We start from the raw sequence: 19,006 nt of genomic DNA, 5'->3' as shown, positions 1-19,006 counted from the left end.
ACTTTACTACCATTTGCAAGGCGCAGGCGGAAGACCAGATAAGCGGGCAGGCTGGCCAATGAACTTGAGATTTCCAAAGGGCAAAATACGCGTTGCTCACACGCGAATTTGTTCCCACCAAACCAGCCAAAGGACAGTTAACAAGCGGAGATAAAACCGCCTTTCGCAGCGACTGCTATGAGCAAGCGCAGAGAAGGTCGAGGGGAAAACAGTGAGGCATGAGAAAAGCAGGCGACGGCTTGCAGATAAAAATGCAGCTAGATAGCGAACCGAGGTTTAAAGGTCGCAGAATCGACAGACACTAGGTCGTCGTTAGCCGTCTTGACGTCGTTGGTTAGACCCATCAGATTAGTGTAACGTGGACTAGGGCGAAAGATTGGCGAAAAAGCAGAAAAAGTAAGAAACGGTCAGGACATGAGTTCCGAAACAGCAGTGGGGTAGAAATAAGACGACAACCCCAAGAAGAGGAATTGCTACAAGATGGGGCAGCAGCGGCTCATTGAGGAAATGCCAAGCCAGCGCCGACAATGAAGCCCACAGCAGCGCACACGCATGACGATATCAAAACCATGACGTGTATTGGCACGTGTGCTGGTTGATGCAATCACTAAAGATTGCAATACGACAGCGATTATAGTTAATATCTGTAAACAGACTCAACAGGCACACGTGAGAAGAATTTGCAGTTGGAAACAGTGTACCGCCAGTATCATTACTACACTCCATTGCAAAAAGTCAACAATCGACTGCTGACTATTACCACTAATTCTGCTGTTTATACCATGATAATTATCGTATTGGAAAAAGGCCAGCGTGCCGAAGCAGCTTGCGCAGCCGGCCATCAGGCCACAAACATGAACTGCGGCCTAACTCATAACACGACTTGAAGAAACAGAGCCAGAGATAAACAACGGCGAATGCGCCGATCCGCCTATTCCTTGCACAGAGATTGCCGCTATTAAAATTAGATTGCCTGTGGCGTCGCGGCGGTCGAACCTATGCCTGGTATTACTAATGCTGCTTCTGTTGCCACTGGAGATACACTCAAATGTAATTACTCTCAATTTACTACTGGCATTTCCACTTTCTTTATTTTTTTCATTTTTCTTCCGTGCGTTCTTATCTTAGTCTTTCTGTTTCGTCGATTGTATTCTGTTCTCTGTTTTTTCTCGCTTTCCCGTCTTTCAGACACGACGAAATGCTAAACCGCAGACCAACTTACCGAGTCATACAATTAGGGAAAAAAGAAAAGCAAGCAACATAAGGCGAGCGCTAGCGTAACAATCAGATTGGACACAAATCAAAACGTCAGTAGATGCAAAGGAAAGAAAAACAACCCTTGTTTTTTTCATTATAGAGCTGTTTCATTGGTGCGGGCTAGGACAGCTGCTACTGGGTACTCTGATTTACTTTCACTGGCGTCCGATACAAGGGTATGTCAACAATCAGGCAACTAACTCTCATAGTAACGCTCTGCAGCCCCTTAGCCAATGTTCGCTCTTATTTTTTTCTGTTCTGTCCCGTCTTCGGCTGGCCGATTATGCCCGTTTTTGCAATAACATTTGCAGTGAATACCGTATTATGCACCGATGATAGGCCAATCAAACAGCTAAACAGAGTATACTACCACGTTCTAGCATCTTTTACTAGCACTGCAGTGTCGTGCAGATGCGTGACACAGGCTTTACACTGTCATTCGATTGAGAGGAGTTGTACGCACTGGGCGTTAAGGCAAGCGATAAATGGGTGAATCAAAAACTCTACTGTTTATTGTTCACTGAATTCGTTCTGAAGGGCGCGCAGATGAATCCAAAGGCAGGAGATGCACGGGTGAAAGGACTCTGAGTAGCAGAATTAGCAGAAAGAGAGACAGAGTGAATATGGGTCTATGAGAGTGATGTTAGCGTTAGATGTAGCGATAGGTGCCGTTAGAGGCGAGCTAGAAAGTTCGGGGGGTTCGAGGCCAGCCTAAGCAATAAAAAAAAGCTGAAAAGAAGCATTAATCTTGGTGTAAATGTATACTAATTTCCTATTCCCACAGGGTCACATGCGTGAAGGGGACTAAAAAAAGGAGGCTACAGTACAGTCAGCTGCAAATACAGCAGGGCATAGAGGGGGAGAGAAATGGCCCAGAGAAAAGAGCCATCGGCCTCCCTGTCTTCATCCTCCGATCCCCTGCTACTTCAACATTCGCCTCCATTCGATCAGACGTTCCTGTTCCGCGATACTTTTCGAGACTTATTTCGCGTCTTTCGTCTCTACATGTACATATATCTTTGTATCTATGTGTACTGGTTTGTTTGCTTTGCTATGGAAATTTACGACAAATCAGGCAGCGTCAGCGACCGATTCGGTAGTGTGGGTAGTCTCAATGCTACTCCGAGTGAAGGGTTCTACGTGAGCTACATTTGAGTGTGTAGAAGGGAACAGACAAGTTTCTGCCAAGTTTCGACTAGCTCAGCTGCTCTCCTGCTTGTCCAGGGACTGCGCCTCTTCGACACTGCAGTGGCAACAGCAGTACGTCCTATAATAGAGAGAGAGGGATGAAGGGAGGGTCCAAATGGGCGGGATAGTGGATAGATGCTATGAGACGATGTGCGGTAAGGCCTGTCTGGCATATCAATAAGACCAGTCGGCCACGTCTCTCCCACAGGCGCCGCAACAAGAACGGCCGTTGCCATTACCATTACTTCGACGTTGACCACTACTAAGGGACAGACACGGCGGCCGTTTCCACAGCTGCGAACTACGAATTCAGGTAATTAAACCTCCCTGCTGTGGCTTTGTGTGCTATTATCTGTAGTTTTGGTATCTGTCTACTATAGAAAAATCACCTTTCTCAGCATGTTCTTTTAGTAACTCCTATCCTCTCTTTAGTTTCCGCCGATACTCTAATCGTCGTTGTATTCGCCCGCCCATCCTCACGAATGACCCCTTCACTAACCCTCGCCGAATAACTTCTTCAGCCATACGTCTGTCCGTTCGACCCACGAAGCAGTTCAACGCTCAGCGCTTCTACTGGCTGCTCTTAGATCGTTGGATCGTCGAACAATTGAGACAGAGTCAATAGAAGAGAATAGAACCTATATAGCATGCTGCAGCAAAGACTTTATCGTATATCGTACCGCGCTGGAATTGGGATACGTCACACACTATTGCAATCGTAGCGGTCACTGTGGCGACTTCTGCTGACTACTCCGTCAATGAAGAGCGTCCGCCATGGGGCGGGTTTTAAGGCAGTCAGCTGGTGAACCCTTTCTTCTTCGAAACTTCCCACGCTCTAGGAAGCTATAACTATTCAGCCACATTGGACAGAACGTGCGCTGGACTGGAAATCGCTCCGTAAACGAAAACTGCCACCATACTAAAGACGATGTGGCTACAGTTAATGGTTCCTTTGTGCCTCTCTGGTAGCCGTGATGGCAGCGGTAGCAGCCGTGGCTGCTTCTACAGAACGTACCGCTGCAATCCAGCTCAGCAGACCACTTACACAGAACGCCTTACGAACTAAGTGCAGATTTTACATATAACACCTATGTAACATCGAACAGCACTCTTCGCTTTTCCCAGTTTCCCTGGAACGGAATGGCGACAAGACAGCAATTACATTAAATGTTATTTTTAGAATTGTCTTTGGTTTTTGTCGCCACGCGGCTGTCCCCACGCTATAAAAACGGCGCATTACTCAACTGTGCGTCACGGCTGCGATAAGATCAAGATCCGGTAGCCCCAGTTCAGCTGAATCCGATCTATTTGTATGCGAACTACGAGCGTAAGCTTCTCTGTGCTAGAGCGATTGTCCTCTTGCTCTTCGGAGCCGATAGTGGTAAAAGCAGCTGTTACTCATTCCGTCTGTCTTCGTTGTATTCCTGCGAGTCGTATTCCATCAATTTGCCGTATATCTGATCTTACACACGCATCCAGCACAGAAGTTGTAGATCCCTGCCAGCCAGTCGGCCGGTTGGCCGGCCGGCCGGCCAGCCAGCCAGCCAGCAAGCTGTATCCGAAACTACACCAAAGATCGCTCCTCTGATCTTGTCCTATTCGTAATGTCCAGGGAAGCAATACTATTCCGAAACAGCTCCGAAATGTAGCTTGGCTCTGTAGAATCATCTAATCGAAGTTTACGAGCCAGGAAAAGGAACAACGTGACCGAGAACGGGTCGGATTGCTACACCGTCTAAGTCTCCTGATACTGGTCGAACTCGATCGGTACCGTCCATCGTTTAGTATTCGGTCTACGTAACTGAGCCTGTATTACATTGTCCGATGTCCGCTGACCCGATTTTTCGGTTCCAGCACGGCGTACCGTAAAATTGGTAGTTGGTTCTGATGAGCCAGCTTGTGGTTCAACCGCCCCTTTCCCCCAGGTTCGCAAGGTCCCTTACAGAATTCAAAAAGGTCTGCTTTTTTAGTTCATTCTGACGTGTTGTGGCCAATTTTGCGTCAACTACACACTCCGTTTGTCCGTTATCGCCCGTCCACCAAGACAGCAGTCAAGGCTGTGGAGGCCGCAGTAAACAGAAACCGAGTCCGCAGCTGCGTGCGCACGCAGACCAAGTACTCATGAAACTTTGTACGCTTTGACTCGCTTATAAAGCAAGGGGGACAGGAACATAATCCCATAAGTCGATAAGGCCGCATCAATGACGGGGCTGCGGGTCTGTGGCAGTCAGAAAGACGACCCACTTTCAGATTCTTTTCCCACCTTTCTCCCATGTGCAGGTATATCCGTTTCTTCTTGTTACCGTCGGCTTGTTCCACTGGGTTGCTGACGCATGCAAATACGCTATTGTGCAATAGTCAGCTTGCGGGCCGACCAAATAAAACTGTGTTATAAACTGGGTGCGAACGGAAAAAAACGAATACGATACAGAGAAATGAAAAAAGGTGGAAGAAGCGTAGCCACATCTCTTTCATTTCTGCTGCCAGTAAAGACTGTCATTTCTCCGGTCAGCGTACACCATCCTGAAAGCCAGGTGGGTCAGTAAATGCAAACTGAAGAGCTTATGCAGCGGCATAGACAGGCAAATTGTACTGAAAGTGTGAAACGCTTGCTCATCAGAACTAACGTATTGCACTCTCTTTAGAACTGCTTTGCTCCACGTGGACCTCTCGTCCCTCGCGTCTTGTAGTTCCGGCTCTTTATAAGAGACTGTTCGACGATTCTAGCGCTGCCCAAAATGTGCCGTCTCATGCCAGGGCTAATAGAAACATCTATTGCGAGTCCACTTTTTTAACGACGAAGGCTTTTAGATCAGGCATTGAGAGACCACGGTGCACCGCGCAGGAGGGCGGCACAGATGAGTGATATTGCGAACGTTGTGATGAATGACGTCTCAAAAACGAGCACCTCTAGAGTACGAATCCTACCTGAATTATATTTCATTCTTTAGTGGAAAGAGTGAGCTGAATAGTGGACACATATATACCCTGTGTTGTTTTGAACATGAATATAGAGGCATTTGTAGTCATTTTCACTACGGAGCGTGGCCGCTGCAGTCAATGGCACCAATAGCGGAAGCCTGTTATTCTGCTCTGTCTCACGGTTTTAAATCATCCAGCAATATCTTGTAAAGCCTCTTTACTGAAACGCACAGCAGGCCTCCGCGATCGCCTTTTTCGCTTAATAGCGAGTCGCACTTCCCGCTTTTCTATGTATATATTGAACCCGGGGCTGCAGCAGGAGAAACAGCCGAACCACCGTCGCTGGCACTCGGGGAGGGTCAAAAGGGCTGTCACAGTCAACCGGAGCTTGACGACCGACAGAGGGCAAACAGGAGTCAAAGAAATGAATGGAAAACGAATATTTAGAACAAGAATTTAAACCAGTGGACACCTGGAATAAGATGACGACGATGAAACAAGGACATTGAGATCAGGAGAACCGTAAAACATGACGAGAAAAGGGAGAAAGGTAGGAACAAGAAGCGAATTTTGGCTAAAGCTAAAAGTAACGTAGGCCAGAAACGAAAGGTTATAAAGGATACCAATAGTAAAAGTTGTCCCACCTGAGAAAAGACAAAAAATCAAAACCTTGTTAGTCCATCCATCCATTAATAGTAACGCAAAATAGTTTGGTAGGTAGGTAGGTAGGTAGGTAGGTAGGGCTCGTGACTGAAACCTGCCTCGATTTTGCCTGCAAGTCTGACCTCGGCCTTTGCCTACCTAAAGAGCACTATGAACTGAATTTTCGTAACTTAAAACTGACCGTTTTAGCGTCAAGGCTGTCCTGTTGTGAGCCCGCACATTCATATGTAATCTGCTACTTTGCCGGTAAAGAAGAACGGGAACCGATGGAGAGTATGACTATTGCCAATGTCGTTAACATTATACTTTTGCGAAGCGTAGCATTCACATGGACATCTTTTCATCGATTTCCGATCACTTCTGGAAAAAATTTCCATTTACGTTTCAGTGGGCAGAAATTTTTCACCCACTTTTGCCGATACTGAAGGAACAAACAACTTTTCTGTCTCAAACACAAAACGTCTCACCACATTGGCAAACAAATTACCTAAGAAGAATTGGAACTAAGCCAAAGAAAGCCACTACTTGAAAATCTGTACGGCAACAAAATGTACAGTTTCCTAATTTAAACTTAGATAAGTGAAGCTTGTAACTACAGTAATGGACATTGCTCTGTCACCTATGCTCAAATCCAAGTTCTGAAAAGGGCATTATTTAGAAACACTGAGACAACATTGAGGTGGACTAAGATGGGAGTTTATTCCGTAGCTTAGACAATGAACATCATCAGGTCATCTTTAAATAATAAAACCTTTACACCTATTAACGCTGGCTAGATCATTGAGACTCATGAGGAGAAGTTATCTGTGAGTATTACCGAAATTTACTATGTTATTATCGTTACTGTTATTTACGCTTCTTTGTTATAGTTATAGATAGCTATTATTAGTATATGATCGCCAACAATAATTTAGCTGTGGATGTCAGATGAAGCCTCGGTCAATGCTTGCTCCCCCGCGTGTGTCATTTGCAGGTGTAGAATTGTTACGACAGCCGATAGGACTGCGGTGTCGCTGTCCTATTCAGTGTTGGTCCTGTCTGATCAGCAGACGCTCCCCACTTCGTGTAAATTACCGCAGTCTGTACTTTCTCTGTCAACTTGTATGCGATCGCCTGAAAAACGTTCGACTATAACGGCAATCACCCTCACGACCACCATGTAATGGGCCCTTCATGTGTGGGCGGCCAGTAGACGTATGACCGTAAAGGGCCGTTATTGACATCCTCTGATCTCGGTCGTTCGTTTTCGTCGCTACGACCGTCAGCATCATAGGCGTGGTTGTGGTACTTGCGATATTTTTATTAATCCTACAGTAGCTTCCTATGCTATACCGGGATGGGCGCACATTGAAGTGGGAAGCGCGATGAAAAAACGAAGACTCGGTGTGGCTTAGAGGCCGATGCCTCTATACACGACCAGCCGACGTTTGTATAGCTGAAAATATCAAAGGCTGAGCTTAGGCCGACGGTAGCATTCAGTCAGAGTGGGGTGAAAATACGCACCGCCATGGTCACTATCGCCACTGCTCGATCCCATCTGAAGAAGGGGATCATCTAAAGAAGACCCCATCTGAGGGTGTGGCCCATTGAATTGAACAGCAAAGCAAAAGCAGCAGCAGCAGCCAAAACTCCCTCATCAACCGGCACAATAATGGTTCCCTGCGCTCCGACAGGTAACTTGCTGCCACGCGGACCCTTAACAGGATATCATCCTTCCTTAATGTTAAAGGCTGAAGCCGAATTCTCGAAACCTCTAACCGGCAAGGAGAGAGTAAGGTCTAAGGGTGGTACCCCACTGCGCCGCTTTTGGGATGGTTCCTGTGCTGCCAGTCCAACACTTTATCGCTGCACATGTTCTTGCAATAATATATGCAATAATAATAACACAATTTTTGCCACTCCTGTAATCTCCCAGCAGTATCCTCGTACGGTATGTCGATATATTAGTGCCAAGCTAGCAACTTCGACGCTCCAACTCAGGCGTTAGGTGTCGGCTGATTCGAGCGACATGTTTTTCTCTCATGCAGCCAGCGTGTGTTGAAGCGTTTTACGTCAATTTCGTCGCTTTTATGATTGACATAGAATTTTTTCCATCTCTGCCTCAACAAATCGCGTTTGCGTTCTTTCACTTTCAGGAAGTCGCCAATCGGCCGATTAATCGACCCTGGCATGTGGGTTTATGATACACGACAAGGTGGCCTGTAGCGCATTCGCTCCTATTTATGATACAAAAACACTCGTACAATAATGTAGCAAGACCTGCTTGTTTTCGTCACTGTCTAAAACGACGAGCCAGTCGAGAATTGTAGAGAGGTGCACTTAGTAGGTGTGAAAAAGCAATATTCTTGGACATACAAGAATTATCCACGGATCGCTTTGTAACACAGATTTTGCGTAAAAAGAGCTGACCAGTTGTCAGTTGTCCATTTATAGGTAGTATACGAGTAATAAATACAATAGTAGCAATGGTAGGACAAAACGGAGTTTCCGCTTTGACCTCAATCGGTCGGACCCAGTCGACTCCCCAAGTCTACGTTCAGATGAGCTGAAAATAGAGCGGGTGGTTTGGAGAGATTACGATGGACAAAGGCCTCTTCTTCTCTAGCGACGACGGTAAAGACGTTACCTCACGTAGCCTAGAAGTCCTCTTCTTTGTTGCTTTTTCCTTTCTAAAGGCAAACCCGCCTTACACCAACGAAGTGCAAATAAATAAACCATCTGTTATTGCTGCTGCTTACTGCCTCTACACAACTCTCCTCTGCAATTGCTAGTGCCGTCGTGCAATTTTCCACTCAACTTGGCTCTCGCTATTCTTCGGCGGTCCTCTTCCATAGACATTTCGCAATTGCCAGGAACTGTGCTCAGTTCCCCTCCACCAGGATCGGGTGGGCAAAGCGGCGTATCTCGCTTCAGTTCGGCAGCAAAACCAGTAGCAGCAGTAAACTATGGGCATAGTACTAAGCCAAACTCACTTGGACGAAGATGCCCATTCCATCTCCTATTTTACCCTTCAATTTGGAGCGACAATCCTTGTACCATTGTGGCCGTTTCTGCTAAACTGCAGTAGCTTTGCAGCTTTTACAGATGGCAATCTTTAACAATGTACGTCTCCGTTCGCTGTGTGTACGTCGCTGACTACTTATTTTCCCCATCGGCCACAGCAAAAGGCAGCAGGCTAGATTAATGTGTGTGGCGCTGTGGAATGGTGTGCACTTGTGTGTATTGCTAAATATATAGGGTGTGCAACGGGCCCGTGGTAGAAACAACAACGGGGCAGGTCTCAAATTGACACCCGCCTTATCTGTCGCCTAGAGAAATCATACGTCACGAAGGAAACAGAACGTGCGTGAAATCCTGTAACGACGACCAGATTATTCGCAACGCGCAGGTGAACAAAGGGGACAACAAAGGCGATTTTTTTTAAAGTCAACTGTGACGGTTTGTCACTAAGTCACTGCCATACGTACAATTTCCTAGCACGCGTACAAAGCCTCAATCCAGTCAAAGAAGCCCGTCCGTCACCGTTTCGACTCGTCAGGCCTCAACTAGTTGGTCGAATCCGCCCCCTACCTGGCCTAGCTTTAGAATCATTCCTGTTCGTACGAAGAACAGAAGGTCACTGTGCTATCTTTTACGAACACACTCGTAGCCACAGCTGGCCGCCTTATGCTGCAAACCCTATTTATATTGCTCCGATATTCTATCGACACAAACTCAAGCAAACTTTTCTCATTGTGGTATCTACTTTTTCTTGAGTCTTCAGAGATTCTTGAAATGGCTTTCCGTACGTTGGACTGTCCAGTGCGCCAGAGAAAAGAAACTAAGAATCCTGTTATCGTAAGAGTGTTCCTGAACAAAAAAAAAATTAAACGAAAGAAATCGCACACATGCATTCAGCGTTTTTCGCACACAGGTTCAGTAAACATTTGGACTTCGTCTGGTTACGAGAAAGCACAGATTTTTGCATATGTAACGAAATTTCGGAACGTATATGGCTAGTTTCCCCTCGGTAGTGATACAATCAAAATTACGTGGTCAATAAAACGAGCTAGAATTATTCGCGTACCATATAAGTGCACATTTAAAGTTAGGTTTATGCTTTCAGATACTATTTCTCTGTTGTCTACGGTAATCTCAGCTGTCCAACACACTAAGTTTTATATACTATAGAAGACTTCCGCAGTAGAAGACAACATACGAGAATGGTTACAACTGCTGTTGCGGCCTTTCGCTACCTGAACTAGAAATGACTAGTCCGGAGGCCATTTCGTCTGTCGTCTTCATTACAGAGAAGTAGATGGCTAATTGTATGCGGTGGTATAACGGCGAAGGTCGCTCTCACCAAACAAACGCCTTTTTTTTTTTTTACCATAGCTTCGTCTTTCGCTCTATTCGCGAATATCTAACTGTGGCGTGCCCTTTTGGAGCAATACGATTCGTTGCGATTTTGAAGTGTCTATCATACGCGTACGAAGTGCCTGTCCCTCAGTATAACTTCTACAAAATACTGGAAGAGATGAACAGGCATTGCTGGATGACCCGATGTACACGAACTCTTCCACTTCGACGACGTCATTGTTTGTGACATACGCTTTCCTATCCTGTAGCTCGATAGACACCTAAATGCCGTCCAGATCTGCTAATCTCGCTTAAGCCGAGAAATCGTCCGCAAGTTGCTGAAGCTGAAGACGCCCACACACATTGTTGGAAGGCAGTAGGTCGGATATCGAGCGAGCAATTTCGACAACATTCCCCACTTGACACAGGTAAAGCACAATGCTATGAACCGATGGCCATTTGGTGGATGTTCTATAGAATCCGGAGCTCGTAGCAGAAATTACCAAGCAAGTTCAAGGAGTATAGGTTGTAGAAGTGGGGTAAAGTGCACACCCAGGGCGGCTGCTGTTTCTTACTGCTGGTACTGACCAATCTGAAGGGTGTGTTTGTTGCAGACCAGAAAGGAACTCTTGAAGAAAACAACAAAACGAAGTAGCAGTGATATCGGCAAGGTTTGCGCGAGAAGTGTTGCTGATGAAGAATTCTCGCGAAATTTCAGTATCACATTTTGGGGTTGAGCACACTGGACAGGCCGCCGGCCGTCCGTATGGCGCGATTTAATTGAACTTCTCCACAGTTAATCGTGTGATAGACTGAGCGTTAATGTCAACCGCAACACGGATTCACATATTATCGACTTGTATAGTGTATTTGACATTTTATATATAACACATGCATTTTACTAACAAACTAAATTTTAGTGACGGAAATAACTAGGCTGAAACGACATCTTCGGTGTGGCCAAAATCACAATTATCATTATTGCTTTATTACAATTACAGGCATGCTTACGTGAACCAGTGTGGATACATCTGCCTGCTTTCCAATTCTCCTAGCTTGCCTGGCTTAGCGGTTCCGTCAGAATAGTCGAATGATCGCAATATCCGGCTAAACGCACGACTTTCATTTTCGATAGGTGACGTCTGCGATGCTCTGTCGACATCAGAGGATTTGGCTGGAAAACAATGATCAACCAGTTCTACCTGGATGTTTGAAGCGCAGGCCCTATCGTCAACCACACCGTAAGAGAGAGAGAGAGAGAGAGAGAGAGAGAGCAAATCAGCGCGGGACGAGGCGAAACGAATCAGGCTTGAAGCAAAAAACATCACAAAATGACGGCTATTCCAAGAACTGTATCGTCAGCAGCGGCAGCGGTAGAAACGACAGTTAATTACCATCACACGGTAAAGATACAGTTGTTGCTAGGAAAAAAAAATTGATTTATTTAATACGTGTGTTGAGACTGGTGGTGTCTATTTGTTTGTCGAAGAACGCGATGGTTCGTTTCGACTGAATACTCGACGTGAGCCGACGACCGACTCAAACTATGAGCATTACCGAAACGCTGACGATTACCAACTAGGATCCGCGTCGAGAAATCAATCTAACATGGACAATAGGTGGATTAACATTTAGATCTTAAATAAATGTCCATTTTATGTCCTGCAGGGGATCCATTATACCGCCGCTCCGTGTAATTGTAGAAATCATGAGGTGTAAGTATTGCAATTCTATACTATCCGCCTCCGGCGAGAATACGTTAATCGTAAAATTGTTATGCATTGAGGGATGTTGCAGTTCCTTTGGATAAGCGTTTTTTTTGCTTCTCCACATAGTACTCATGTGTACACTGCATCTTGCCGGTGTATCAGTAGCCTATAGTGGGTCTGAGCAACGTTTTTACCGGCGCTCTGATTAACGACTACTTCTACTGATACGAATTCAATGATCACCTTTTGTTGTGTTATTGTGGCGCATAGTGAGCTAGGCCTGACCCGTTGTCTATCCCATTCTCTTGTGTAGTTTTGCACACTATCTTTGCTACACACACCTAAAGACGTAAGGGACGCATTATTTAGCATACGCTGAAGCTTTGCAGAGTCAAGGGCGTAGGCAACCTGTGTTTTCGCTCCTGAGTAGAAGTAGTGTTGCTTGGCAACTGCTGACTACGGACTACGAGAAATCGAGGCAGCCTTCTGGCCTCATTCGACTTCATCTTTCCACTGTTTTCTTTTGCCAGCCAGTCCCTTTCTCCAAAACCAACGATAACACTTTCTGGTGCGTCGGTCGACCTTCCTTCCAACAATTTGAGCACAATAATCAACATTATTAAGCACAATTACCCGAAGCACATTGCGATCTGCTTTCTTGAATATAAATTGCACACGTGAGCCTGCATCGCATTTAACTTAATTCAACCGTATCAACCAACAGGAAAAGCGACAGGTGCGCATGTATCTGGCATATTTGTTTACTGGGTGTGAACTAGCGCGGCGTAAATTTGCAGCGGTGGTTGTAGCCTAAAGTAAGGAGGGGGACCTAACTGAGTAACCTTGTCCCATAACCGTTCCGTGAAACGTTCCAACTATGTAGTCGATAGGAAGAGCGATATAGATGAGAAAAGAAAAACGCGTTTGCAGAAGAAGCAGATACCGGCCGTTGGTGTTGCTGAATCTTTAAACTAGACCTAGTTTCGCTTCCAGTACAACAGCAGGCGTTTTAGTCGGCGAGAGTCAAGAAGTTAAACAACCGGCAGAGGTCGCTTAGTTAGTCATCATTCATCTTCTCGCTTAATAACAGTCAGATTTGAGAATAGGTAAAACAAATGTCAACAAAATCAATGCATGCGGTATGATTTCACCAAGAGTATGAATAGTCATTCCTGCTTCAGACAACCAAACATAATCTAAAACACTTATAAACCCAAGTTCAGATTACATGGATGCAGAGGGGACTAAAGGGTAAAAAGGAAAGAAGCCTTTTCGTACTCGCCACCATACAAAACGACTGTTTTATCTCTCTCATTCGCAAAAAAAGCGCACGCACCCATCCTCATTCATGGGTACGTTTTCGCTCGTTCAAACCCAGGGGTTTCTGGCCTACTTAGTATCTTCATATTCACCTCTTTTTCTCAGTAAAGTTAAAAAGCATCTGAGCTTCCACTTTATGATACCTTGTAGTTCTCAGGGCCACGAACTATATTCTTCCAACTTCGTTTTCTTCCTTGTCGGCGTCTCGCATCGCCTTAGATTCCCAGCCTCTGGCACACTCCCAAAGACAAACCCCCCCGTTTTCGCTTTTGAGCCCTTCTTCGATCTTCTTTCTTTCTAAGCTCCTACCATCATATTCCAGCTACAGGTCGTTCTTTTGCTTTCTGATCTACTCTTCTAACCGTTATTACCGCGCTCGTTATGCTAGTATCATGACCAAGCATCTGGTGTTAGTAGACAAGCCCCTTGACTCGCAGGTAAATCGGGCTTTTCGGAGCGCTTCTCACGTTACATTACTACACGAAACAACTATGCCCGACTCGCGCTTATCATGGCTAGCAAAATCCATTGCCGACGTCTTCTTCCCCTCTTCGGTCTCCTACTTTGCTTCTTAACGTTAAAATCTGTGAGCGCAGCTACTCCATCCTATTTGAGATTTTGAGGCAGCAAAAGAAAAAAAGGGGGAGAAGAGGAGAATTAAGCAACGGCCTGTATGTACCGATCAAAAAGAAGGGGTTAAAGGGTAAGGAGGTTCCGTTGTGGTCCCCTTTTCATCCCCCTTTCATCAACTCTGCTCTGTCATTCGTCGCTCAAGGAGACTTTTTACGCTACTTCTAGCGTCGTTTTTCGTAGTAAGCGAGCAAGAGGATCTCTTTGACAGACGGCGTTCGAAGCCAGTCACTACTGTGGTGGCAGCCTAATCAATTGGATCCTAGTCCTCGTAAGTCCGTCGAATAGGCTCTTCACCTCGACGTGTACGATGGATATAGACTCGTTGAAGCTTCCTTGGGTCGACCGCCTTCCACCCCTTTTTTTTGCAATCTAAGTGGGCAACATATTGTCCAGCTTGTCGCCCACTTGGACCGCAACATCTGGTCGTGCTCCTACAGTCTTTTTCAGTAGAAGCAGCGACGCTGGTTAAAATATAGTGAGTCTAGCCTTTGGCTTCTCAAGCTTCTGTTGCAGTGCTTTAGATAAAAGCCAATAATAAGCAGATATAGAGAGAGAGAAAACGAAGTTAACAATGTTGACAATGAAGATGGTAAAAGCGGTGACGGCAAACAGAGAGTGAGAAAAAAGGTTGAGAGAGGAACAAACGAAAACGGCGAGAACGATTAATAAAGCTTTTCGCAAAATATTAGGCAATCTTTTTCGTTGTGGCAAACATTGCCATTCTTAGCGACCTTAGTCGAGGCAGAAAAGGACGAGGGACGGTGTATATGTGTCAGGAACACAGACTGTTTGTCGCAATCAGCAACCAAAAGAAAGCAGGAAGGAAGTCAGCCAGCAGTGGGAAACTACCGTGTCTTGTTAGAGAAGTAAGAGTAGAAAATTTAGGATTTTTCGCAAAATCCTCACCTATAGTTGTGCATACATATATACCTATGGGTAAATAGGTGATAAATCATGTAAAAAATGACACATTGGGAATACGACAAGCAGGCTGGCTAAGCCAGAACAGCCGGCTGCGTGAAGATGGGCTTGCCTCATTATCCAGAATCACTTGTGTGCCATTATGCAGTACGATAAGTATGTACAGCTTTACGGTAATCAAAATCCCATCGATTTGTCATTATCACCACCTAGTGGTACGTACGCCAATGATTTGTACCCAGAGCACTTGACAATAATCATTTCTTTGTTTCTCTTTCGATTGTTTTGTCTGCTCATTGCTCCCTTCCAACCCATACTGCATAATTCTATCGGCTATCTTCGTCTAGCTGCCAAATGTCTTTGCTATATATATATAGCAGTATATATATATATATATACTGACTATCCAGCTCTGTTCTATGTTCCTATATGCACCTGTGGGTTGTTGGCTACCTGTTGTTACTGCCGGCAAACCCCTAACCGAAAACACCACTATACGACATCGGATAGGAACAATAATGCTTTCAAATGATCATCAGCTATTAGGCCACAGGTGCACTACAGGAGCACACGTGTACATCTGGTATCACAACCATTTTGGTAGCTCACGAAGTCCCCTTGCCAGCCCAATCACCGCATTAATAGGAGTAACGCGTCCGCTTAGACGAAACCTACCTTCGACAACCATGGGGGAGCAGACACAAGTGCATTCGCACTTCATGTAATAAACATACGCTTGTGGTAATAATCACTATCCACTGGTGGCTATCTAAAGCCCCTTGTTAGCTGGATACGAGGGCCTGAAAGGTAGAAACCTAGACACTTGGCAAAGAACTAGGTAAGCCCAATCAAAAATCCGACTGTAGGTATATGGCCAATGATTTACCATAACTTAACATGCGTGTCCGTAGGTTCTGTGTCAGCGGAAAAGTCGAGATTACTTATTTCGGTTCTTGGAGCAGTATCAGGAGCAAGAGTGGCGTAAAAGGACTTACTTAAATACTGCCCTGTTTTGCACTATTTTTTTATGTTTCCTACGTTAAACAGAGCAGCACGATAAAGAAAGAATAGGTGCCATCGGGACACTGGGGTACTCCTTTTCGTGTTATCCTCCTTCACTTTTTTACCCTCTAAGAAAATATATTCAGGCAAACGATGATGCTCGCTGCAATGGCCGCAGGGGCATTTAAGAGGCATTCTCACCGCGCTGTCTTACTCTATACAACACCAACGCACTGTAAGTAGCTGTCCATTTACCCAAACTGATATCAGCTCAGGGTACAAGTAACACAGCTGATAAGAAATTACAGCGTGGCCATGGCACCAGCAGCACGATCATCAGCAGCAAGCAGAATAATAATAATAATAAATTAGTCACAAGTAGAGACTACCAATCGGCCAGGTAACTGATCGCTGGCTAGTGCAGGCATTTCTGTCAAACAACTTGCTAAAATTTTATGCCGTCGTTAATAGCACATACTAGACGGAATGTAGTCACTGGTTGGACACGAATGTTCATCGCACCGCTATATTATCCAGCGAGGCCTGGTGACGTATCACAGTAGTAAGCTAGACGTGTACTTTGCTAGTTCGACCAGAAAGAATAGGAGGCACCCGGAGGGAGGCGATGATACGGTAATTCCTTTAGGCGTTGAAGAAAGGCACGAAATCTGGGCGGCTGGTTAGGTATTCGGTGTGCCAGTCGCAGACACCGACCGATCCTCACCCGCACGGTGACGTTTTGTCGGACAGATGGGTGCCTGCTTATACTGTTTCGCCCCTAATTCCTCTTTCTCATCTTTTCGTACCCCCTCAATTACCGCCATTTCTCATCGTTTCTTCTCTTTGACTTTGCTTTCTCTTTCTCAGTCCTTTAACGCAGCAGACTACGGCTTTTTCCGAATCGTGGCTCATCTGCGGCCTTGGTGTTTACCATTACTGCGCGCATCACTACGGTCTAAAACCTGCCGTAAAAGAGGACTAACTTCCGATAGCAAAGGCTTTTTGGCTGCAAGGATCGAGAGTGCTTCATGGATAAACAGAATGGATACAGAAAAACAATCGAGAGTAGAACGAAAGCCAATGAGAAACACGGTACTGACTAACTGAAGATCTCCTACTATGGTGTAGCGACATGCGCTGCAGTTAGAGAATCCAGACTCAACATAACCTGTATTGACTCTTCTTAAATCTCTTGAACTCTTCTATTTTTGACGAAGGACTCTGCATTTCTGCACCAATCAAAACTTGTCTAGCAGAATTTTCTTCACGTCTTTCGTTGAGATCTCTTCCGCCAACTGCGTGAGTACATGTTGGGTCGGGATTTTTGATAAGAGAGTTGAGGGGTCTAGTCTGAAGGTGACGGTTCCAAGAGATATCCTGTCGACCTCGTCGTGTGCTGTGCTGTCAGCTACCTCTTTGCTGACAACTGATCCTGTGTTCTTGGCTACGACTCGGTTCCGGTGATGTCTTGCCGTTTATAGGGAACATTATATACACTATACAACAATATCTGTACAGCATATCAGATCACAGAATAGAATCAATCAACCTTGAGCTCGTTTTTTTCGGTGCAACGGCAATTTTCTGCAAGTTTTTTTCTGAACCTGAACGCTGATGACCAATTAGTGACAAGCAGGTCACCACAAGTCCAGCTCCCTTCGCTAGAAAGCTACAGTTGCAGAACAACTGGAGGCACTGATCGAAATCTGACTCATCATTGAAATCCATTTTTCTCTATCTACCGGTAGATCGGATGTCTCTGTTTCCGTTCGTCTGATCACTCGGTGTCGTCACTTTCCCTATACATACAAGAGATCAACTGGCATTCTGCATTGATTATCCGATTTATGCGTTTGTCTGCGCGATTGTTGACGGAAGGGACACACCAATGCGGTGACAATTCAGATGCGTCTTAGTCCTTGGTTTTGTGTAGCTCAAATGCTTTTTTCTTTACGTTCCCCATTACGACATATTTTACTTGCATAGAAAACGGGAGTCATTAGCCATGCTAACGGAAAGCCTATACTGCACTTTGAATCCTCGCGGCATCGACAGAAGGTTACGATAGAAAAACGCGAGCAATAAAGGCCAAAGAACACAACATGACAGGAGCAGAACAGGCGCTCGTGTAGAAGCCTTCAACCGAATTCTGGAATACCAATCTCGGTCGCATATTTCTAAAATCGAAGGTCGGATCGCCTGCGACCGATTGCAAGCAACCCGGCTGCCACAATGCTGCTTGCACCGTAAAATACGAGCCCGTGCAATAAAATATCACCGAAAAATGCAGGCTTGGTACCAAGCGGCTTCCTATAACAGAAACTGGCGGACGCTAGAACAGCGCGACGTTACTTGCCTACGGTCTAAACACTTATTCAAAGGGTGCTCGTTACAGTAGCAAAGCCATTGCCCCCAGCATATGCATAAAGAACGGAACGAGGATACGAAAACCCGAAGATAACACGCAAGTGTTTGGGGTTTCGAGGGGGATAACCGAGACCAGGTTCATTCAATTTGATAACGGAAAAGAGACAGGAACAGGGTGGCAGAAGGGAGATCTCGTATACGGGAAATAGCATAGTAGACAAGTTAGAGCACGAAAGCTTAGCACAGACGAATATGTTATCAGATACAGCCATATCGGACGCAGGCGATGATGAACCGAAACACTAGGAAAGTTTTGCTACAGAGTCGCACAGTCAGGTTCATAATTGGTGTCCCCATGAAAGCTTAGTGGGTAATGTACTTGCCTTGAAGTCTTTGGAACACATGGTGGTCTAGGTTCAAATCCAAGCGTAAACCCACTTCGTTTCCTGTTGGAAGCCAGTGTCTAATAGCACACGTAAGCAAGTATGGCCCTGATTAGCTAGACTAGACTATTTCGTAATTGAATAAGTCAAGAAGAAATGATGCAAACGATGAGATTTGTGTAGAAATTCTGTATTTGTCGCCGGTAAACTTATTCTTCATTGGAAATGAGCATCCCAGTTTCTATCGTGGTATAAAAGTTAAAAACTCATTTAAGTAAATAATACTGAGAACATGAAAACGAA

At 45.4% G+C, this 19,006-nt stretch overlaps 2 protein-coding genes across 16 annotated transcripts in view; one reads left to right on the top strand and one right to left on the bottom strand.

Annotated features, from left to right (window-relative positions):
* Positions 1-19,006, bottom strand: part of Hmgs (hydroxymethylglutaryl-CoA synthase) — a 130,402-nt gene that overhangs the window by 22,901 nt on the left and 88,495 nt on the right. The window lies entirely within an intron of this gene.
* LOC111270940 (uncharacterized) overlaps positions 1-19,006 on the top strand; it is a 39,106-nt gene that overhangs the window by 13,555 nt on the left and 6,545 nt on the right. For 2 of the 9 annotated variants that reach the window (XR_015315123.1, XM_086972701.1), the window contains exons 1-2: positions 2,636-2,758; positions 11,370-11,771. The exons of 1 other annotated variant lie outside the window; for it this stretch is intronic. Coding sequence is in view for 6 of the 8 variants with exons in the window: in XM_086972701.1 (XP_086828827.1) it covers positions 11,700-11,771 (72 nt within the window). In the remaining 2 variants the exon portion in view is untranslated. Of the gene's footprint in view, positions 1-2,635; positions 2,759-3,594; positions 5,918-11,369; positions 11,772-19,006 lie in introns of those variants that run through there. 6 more of the 9 variants (XM_086972704.1, XM_086972705.1, XM_086972702.1 and 3 more) reach the window with 6 other exon arrangements.

This window comes from Varroa jacobsoni, unplaced genomic scaffold (assembly GCF_002532875.2).
Source record: "Varroa jacobsoni isolate VJ856 unplaced genomic scaffold, vjacob_1.0 contig00207, whole genome shotgun sequence".
NCBI lineage: Eukaryota > Metazoa > Arthropoda > Arachnida > Mesostigmata > Varroidae > Varroa > Varroa jacobsoni.
The sequence above is the reverse complement of the archived record's forward strand: the minus strand, read 5'-3'. Positions and strand labels throughout refer to the sequence as shown.